The sequence below is a fragment of the Balaenoptera acutorostrata genome, chromosome 4 (assembly GCF_949987535.1).
Source record: "Balaenoptera acutorostrata chromosome 4, mBalAcu1.1, whole genome shotgun sequence".
NCBI classification, from domain to species: Eukaryota; Metazoa; Chordata; class Mammalia; order Artiodactyla; family Balaenopteridae; genus Balaenoptera; species Balaenoptera acutorostrata.
The window spans coordinates 6,971,539-6,979,895 of NC_080067.1; the positions used below are offsets into that span (position 1 = coordinate 6,971,539).

General features: G+C 37.5%; 1 protein-coding gene across 1 annotated transcript; it reads right to left on the reverse strand.

Moving 5' to 3' along the window:
• Positions 1 to 6,301: 6,301 nt before the first annotated feature.
• On the reverse strand, positions 6,302 to 8,126 carry LOC130708107 (septin-4-like). The gene is made up of 2 exons (XM_057545471.1): positions 6,712 to 8,126; positions 6,302 to 6,516 (listed from the first exon to the last, which is right to left on the reverse strand). The coding sequence occupies exons 1-2, from the start codon at positions 8,035 to 8,037 to the stop codon at positions 6,457 to 6,459; spliced, it is 1,386 nt and encodes a 461-aa protein (XP_057401454.1). The 5' UTR covers positions 8,038 to 8,126; the 3' UTR covers positions 6,302 to 6,456.
• Positions 8,127 to 8,357: the final 231 nt, after the last annotated feature.

The following is an 8,357-nucleotide window of genomic DNA, read 5'->3' on the forward strand; positions in this document are numbered from 1 at the left end:
CAGGGAAGGAATAAACAAATGGGAGTACATCAAACTAAAAAGCTTCTACATAGCAAAGGAAATAATCAACAAAATGAAAAGACAATCTACTGAATGGGAGAAGATATTTGCAAATAATATATTCAATAAGGAGTTAATATCCAAAATATTAAAAAAAAATCTCCTACAACTGAACGAAAACAAAAAAACAACCTGATTGAAAAATGGGCAGAGGATTTGAATTGACATTTTTCCAAAGACATACAAATGGCCAACAGGCACATGAAAATATGTTTACCATCACTAACTATTAGGGAAATTCAAATCAAAATCACAATGAGATATCACCTCACACCCATTAGAATGGTTATAACCAAAAAAGTAAGAAATAACAAATGTTGGGAAGGATGTGGAGAAAAGGGACCACTCATTTACTGTTGGTAGGAATAAATTGGTGCAGCCACTATAGAAAACAGTATGGAAATTTCTCAAAATAATAGAATAGAACTACTATATGATCTAGCTATTCCATTTCTGGTTATTTTCCCAAAGAATACAAAAACACTAATTTAAAAGTTACATGCACCTCTTTGTTCACCACAACATTATATATAATAACCAAGATATGGAAGCAACCTAAGTGCACATCAATGGATGAATGGATAAAGAAGATGTAAACACACACATACACATGCACGCACACACACAGGAATACTACTCAGCCATAAAAAAGATGAAATCTTTCCATTTGTGACAATATGGATGAAACTTGAGGGTATTGTGTTAAATGAAATAAATGAGATGGAGAAAGACAAATATCTTATGATTTCACTTATATGTGGAATATAAAAATAATATTAAATAAAATAAAAAGTAAATGAACAAACCAAAGCAAAAAAAAAAAAAATGCAAGCAAATAAAAAAACCACATAGATACAGAGAACAGAGAAATGGTTACCAGAGGGGAGAGGGGCTGGGGAGAGAGTAAAATGGGTAAAGTGAGTCAACAATATGGTGATGATGGAAACTAAACTTTCAGTGGTGAGCATGCTATTGTGTACAGAAGTCAAAATACAATGTGGTACACAAGAAACATATATCATGTTATAAACCAATGTTACCTCAATTTAAACAATGAAATAAAATTTATGAGGGGAACATTTGAAGTTTTTATTTCCTTAAAGGAAATAAATCTTCTTTTCTAATCTGAATAGCCTTATCAAAGGTTTATATTTGAGTCTAAATGGTGAATCTGAAATGGAAGCTATTAACAAATCCATAGAACGTCTTCAATGACACTCTATTTTAAGAGTCCCAGTGGAAGAGAATTCGGTTTTAACCAAAAACAAACAAAAAAAAAAAAAAGTGAAATAAAGATGAATTAAAGAAGGACTTTTGAAGAAGAGCCAGTAGATGAGAACCATCTGAAATGTTTGCACAGAGTTATCACTAAGAATATTTTAACTAAGTTGTTGTTACATAATCAGCACAATTGCACCCTAAGAGAAGACTATGATTCCATGTGTTCTGACCCTTTAGGGAGTCTGTCCAAATGGGAAATAATTTATCAATGAGTTTAGTTCTTGCTTTCAAATTACCTTCGTGCATCACCTCATGGGCATTAAAATTTTATTATTGAGGATTCTCTAAGAGTCCTAGACACTGGTCATTAATATAAATTTCTTCTTAACATCTATAACTTTTGATCCCATTCCATTTTTTAAAATTGGATACACACATACATAATATATTTAGCATGACTAAAGAAAGATACTTTATTCTTTAATCTTTCTGTTTTTGACATAAAAGCATAGATTTTAACTTTAAGTTCTGGAAAAGAGAAAAATCTCTCATCATTGAGTAAATCTATAAAGTTTTTTCATGAAAATTAAGGTTAGGAAAATGTTTTTAAAAAGGATTTCTACTAATTATCAAATACAGCAGTAATAAAAAGATATTGAAAAACGAAGTAGGCATCATATATTTCCACACAATTTTAAAATGTCCAGTGGAAACATTAAACCTCATTTTCCAGAATTGAATTGCATAATACAGTGTAGTATGTCCTAAAAAAATGTTGTTCCTTCTACTTTTAACATTACTTAATAAACATTTGTTCTGTTAACAAAAGTTGGCATTACATTGACAGAATGAATTATTTCTGTATTATGTACCATAGAGACAGGTGGATTTTGTGAAGAAACAAGATAGTTTCTCTCAGTATTTCTCCTGCTGAAGGAATTCTTATCAACATTGCATACATTTTTAAAAGACCATTAACAATTTCAAATGCCTGAAACTAGTTCCCACTTAGGAACAGACTCTTTGACAATGTTAAAACACAAGAGCTACATGCCAGGACAAGGTGAACTCATGTGCGCTTTTTTTTTTTTTTTAACTTTTTGTTTTGTATTGGAGTATAGTTGATTAACAATGTTGTGTTAGTTGCAGGTGTACCAGAAAGTGATTCAGTTATACATATACATGTATCTATTCTTTTTCAAATTCTTTGCAAAAGAAAACCATCTCATCAGAATCTACACCATCTACTCCTCCTCAAGTCCTGTTACCAACACACCTCCTAATATGTACTTGGAGAAAATGGGATTGGATCCAACGTTCTAGGTGCTGTGAGGAAGCTTTTATTTACAACTGGTGTCCAGGATCTCAGAAAAATACAAATAAAGCAACTTCACTGTCCATTAGATAATCCATATGTAAGCTTTTAAAGCAACGTTTTCCTAATTGGCTGATGGTAAAGACTACAAAGAATCTTTCTCACTCTTTCAGAGGTAAACTAAAGGGAATTTTGCTAAAACTTAACAACCCTATAATTTAAATAGATGACCAAGCTGTCTAGGACTAGGTTTGGGTATATTTGTATGCTCATGTGCACCAGCCAATGGAGATTGAATAGAGAAAGAAAATACAATTTAAAAAATAATAATAACCTTATGGGACAGACATCATCTTCTGTAATGTCCATACTGTGAATGAGTTTTATATGCTGGAGCCTGAAACATATATAGTTTGGGAACTCTTTTTTAAGAAAAATAGTGCAAAATTATAAATACATAATTAGATATGAAAGTAAATATTTAGAATGATAAAAGCTAAAATTTACAAACTTGAAAAGCTGATAATTACTACTGACATCACCAGTCTGGAAAAACATCTTAAGAATTTTATTATTTAACTGTTTAAAGCTACATACTTTTCTTACAGTTTTTGACTGCATACTCTGCAAACACCTCTTCATATAAAATTTAGAAATATAATTTTAACAGAAAGAATATAGACATAGTTTGACCTTTTTTCTGTCTAGCATGATTAACCAAAAGCATGGTGTAGAAATGCTTCTTTCAAATTTGCAACTGTCATTACTGTTAATGTCATTGTAGTAGGTTGAATTGTGCCCCCTAAAAAAGATATGTCTATGTCTTAACCCCTGGTACCAGTGAAAGTGACCTTATTTGAAAATAGGGTTTTTGCAGATGAAAAAATTTTGTGCAGATCACCGGCACCACATCTGTCATATTACAGAGTTAGGATGATGTTATAGGCTGAATTGTGCCCTCCAAGAAATTCACATGTTGAAGTGCTAACCCCTGGTACCTCAGAGTGTGGCCATATTTGCAGAGAGGGTCTTGAAGACGTAATTTAAATGAGATCATTAGGATGGGTCCTAATCCAATGTAACTGATATCCTTATAAGAAGAGGAAATTTGAATATAGACACATACAAAGGGAGTCCTGCCTCCAGACTATAACATCAGCTCTTCCGCGGGGCTCCAGACTGTTGGCCTGCTCTACGGATTTCGGACTTGCCAGCCCACACATATTGGTGATGCAATTCCTTAAAATCAATCTCTCTCTTTCTCTCTCTCTCTCTATATATATACACACACATGTAGATATAGATACACACATCCTATATATAATGTGTATACACATCACATATGTGCATATATGCCTCCTAATATATATGTACACATATGCAAGCATACCTCAGAGATATTACAGGTTCGGTTCTAGACCACAAAGCTAACATCTCAGTACAGCAAGTCACACAAACATTTTGGTTTCCAATGCATGTGAAAGTCATGTTTACGCTATACTCTATTTTATTAGGTGTGCATCAGCAGTATGTCTTTAAAAAATACATAATTTAAAAATACAAAACAAACAAAAAAAAACAGTTACAAAAGTAACATCAAAGATCACAGATCACCATAACATATATAATAATAATGAAAAGATTTGAAATATTTCAAGAATTACCAAAATGTGACACAGGGACATGAAGTGAGCAAATGCTGTTGGAAAAGTGCTACCTATACATGCTCGATGCAGGATTGCCACAAATCTTCAATTTGTAAAAAATACATTATCTGTGAAGCACAGTAAAGTGAACCACAATAAAATGAGGTATGCCTGTACACATCCTTGTGTATGTATGTATATATTAATGTATATATATATATATATAATATATAGGAGCGTATATATGTATATGTATATATGTGTGCATGCATACGTATGCATGTACGTGTGTGTGTATGTATGAGATTTTTGAACACCAACAGCTTTTTTAAAAAATGACTTTGTGTAACCTGAACTGGACATACAGTGTGGGAAATAATCAAAATGAGTTTCATTTATTACCCCCTACTTGCTCTCAGGCAGTGGAATTTACCTGGCCCAAAACTAAATATAAATACATATAAATACGTAAAATATATCTACTTACATATACATACATATGTATATATACATATATATAATTCACATATATACATACATAAATAGGAATGTATGCATGTACATACATTAGGATATATGTGTATGTAATGTGTGTGTGTGTATATATACACCATACCCATAGATGTTTGTATATATCTTTTTATGTATTTATAAATATGTTATACACACACATGCAGATACTACTGGTTCTGGTTTTCTGGAGAAATCTAAGTAATACAGATGGCATCTGTCTCATCCACTCAATGACAAGTTCTTAAGGTCAGAAGTACATCTAATAAAATAAGATAATATAGTTCAATTATGCACAGGTGTAAACTTCATCTCAGGCATTACTCTAATTTCTTTATATTGACTAATTTAATCCTTACAAACCTCATGAGAGAAATATTATCTCTATTTTACTAATGAAGTTAAGTACGTGCCCAGAGTTATTGAGCTAGGAAGTGACAGGAGCAGACTTTGAAACCAGGCAGTCTGGCTTGCAACCGCCTTCTTACCACCATGCTAGACTATAAAATATTATGAAAAATTTTTTATTTTGTTAAAAAAAAACATGGTATGTAACCCAACACCTGGCACTGTATAGACATTCAATAAATGTTTATTGAATAAATTATGAATAACATAAAATTTATAATAATTTAATAAATTATAAATTCATAATATATATACATACACATTTATGTTATAAATATATGTATTTACTTATTTACTCATAGTTGTAGATTAATCCATCTGGGAAGCATTGCTTCTGTTTCAAGGACCAAGGACCAATGCTGGAATTCACAGCATTATTTATTCATCTGCTCAATGTCATATTGTGATGGATGGATAACAGGCCTGCAAAGTGCTTTGTGAGACTTAAGTATCAAATGGTAACATTCTCTTCAAGCAGTTTAAGAACAGAATGAGATTTCAAATTATTTTCTATACTCCTAGCCAATGAAGTAAATAAGGATTTTATCAAAGACTACTTTTTCTTTTATCAAACAGAACTAAATTATACCAATATTCATAGCATAGTCACTATTGATTTTGTTCTGGAATGTTCCACCATTTTGTCTTTATGAACTTTAACCTGCTGTGAGTTTTATAAACGCCGACAGATGAACCTTTGTTTTGTGCCGGGAGATTTGCTAGAAGGCAGAAAATGAAATTTTATCCAGATAGAGCTGTTATCTGAACTGTCTTAAATCCTAGCATAGTAATGTCTTAAGTCTTAGCATAGTAAAGATGTAATATACGATATCAAACTTTATAAAACTAACATCTAAACAATTTAGTAGGTTAGTTAAACTTTTCCTGAAAAGTCCTTCACAAAAACAGGAAACAATACATTATTGATCCCTGTCATCCACTTTAAAGCTATCAGAGAGGTACATTGACCAATTCTGAATTGGAAAGAAACAAAAAAAACCTTGGGTATTTTGACTCATTTGCTTCTCCTCTCTGATTTTCCAGACCCCTTATCGTCTGCACAATGATTGACCAGACCTTCTGGCAAGCTGTACAAATTGCCTTTTACTGTTTTTTTTTTTTTTTTTTTTTTTTACAGATTTGTTAAACTTTATTTCCTCTGAGTCTCTGGGGAGGCAGCAGGGATGTAAGGCGAAGTGGCAGCAGCTGCAGGGGCCTGAGCAGAGCTGGTGCTGGGAGGGGCCGGCATAGGTGGGACAAAGAGGCAGCGTTTAAATATTCAGGGCTGAAAGCCAGCTAATGGGTCTCCTTCATCTGTCTTTGGATTTTGTGCAGCATCTCCTGCATCCGTCGCAGCTGGAACAGGCACATGAATCAAAGTTGGGCCTTTCAGAGAGTCCTATAGATTTAGAGAAGTGCCCCCAACCTCTAATCCCTTCAGCCAGGGCCTTGGTAGCCCTGAGGTGTGATGGAGTCTCTGGGTAGAACCACTAAGCTACCAATCCAGGATCCAGATATGTACCAGGGCCAGGGATATTCCTATTCCCAAACCAAGAGATACTCCTCATCTTTCTCTCGGATCAGCCTCTCGGTTTCTGGATCTGTCCCTGGTGGGACAGCAGGAATGGGGAAGTCGGTACCACTCTCTCGAGTCAGTTTGTTGCGATTCCGTTCTTTCACCACCAGGCGGGTCATGCTCTGGATGCACTGTGCCCGGTAGTTCTCATAATGTGTCTCCCGTGTCACGTCCTTCAGGTCCTGCATGTGAGTACGCACCAGCATTGTCCGCAGCTTCACAAAGTCGCAGTGCCCTGGGTTTTCCACTTCCACAATGCCCCAGGGGTAGAGCCGGCCCCGAACTCGCCGCCCTCTGGCCTCTACCACAGTGTTGCTCCCAATTACAGCAAATGGGATGCTTTCCTTTAGGGCTTGGTCCTGTAATTTGAAGTCCTCATCCTCGTCAGAGTCACAGTCTGGGAATTGGTAGACCTTGATTCCAAAGTGCTCAATCTCCTCCCGGATTTTGCGTTTCTTGCGCTCCACTTCTGGAGGTGTCAGTGTGTCCGCCTTTGCCAAGATAGGCACGATGTTGACCCGCTGATGCAGGGCCTTCATAAATTCAACATCCAGTGGCCGGAGCCCGTGGCCGAAGGGCGAGATGAAGTACAGGCAGCAGTGCACCCTGTTGTCTTGGATGTTCTTGCGGTTCAGGCCACTCTCATCTCGGAAATACTGCTCAAACTGCTGGTCGATGTATTCTGCCACAGGCTTCCAGCACTCTGTGTTGTTGACCGCATCCCCAAAACCCGGTGTGTCCACAATGGTGAGCCGCAGCTTCACACCCTTCTCTTCTATGTCCACTGCATGTTTAGTGATCTCCACTGTTTGCATGATCCGCTCTTCAGCACTGAGGAGTTTCCGGTCCCGGTACAGATCAGTGAGGAAGAGGCTATTGACGAGAGTGGATTTCCCCAGACCAGACTCTCCTGCCACCATGAGGGTAAAGTCAAAACCTTTCTTCACGGACTTTCGGTGGACTTGATTGGGGAGGGTCGCAAAGCCCACATACTCCTTGTCATCCTCAGAGGAGTCATAGGGATCGAGCTTGCCCCACGGGCTGCGGGGCCGGGCTGAGGGGCTGAGAGGGGCTGAGGCAGAGATGTACTGCTGGCTGTCAGAGGGCTGGGGCCACGAAGGGGGTCTGAACTCCAGGTCATCCTGGCAGAGGTCCGAGGCCTGGGGCCTCGGCTCCAGGATTTGGGGCCTGGACACCCAGGTCTTGGCCTCTGGTTGGTGGTAGGTCTCGCTTCCTGGGAAATCCTTCACGAACTTGTTCAGTTCTGCATCATCCGCGTCCTCCAGAAAGCGCTTAATCATGGCTGCAGCCCGGGCCGGGCCGGCTCCGCCTGGACAGCGCCCGAGCGACCCGCGGCCGAAGCAGCGTGCCGACCTTGCCACACCGCCTGCCCCCGCCCGCCGCCCCGAGAGCGGACCGGCCGGGGGCCTACTGTTCTTTTGATTTGTACAATAACATGTTAATTGCAACCTTGAGCTCTTCTTCTGCCCTACTGATTACAAAATCACCTTTGCCAATTGATGCTTCCTAGAATGCCAGAAGACACCCAGTAAAATTAAGTACAAAATGAAATCTTTCTCTACCCACATTTCTCCAAGTAAACATAGTCCCAAAGCATCTG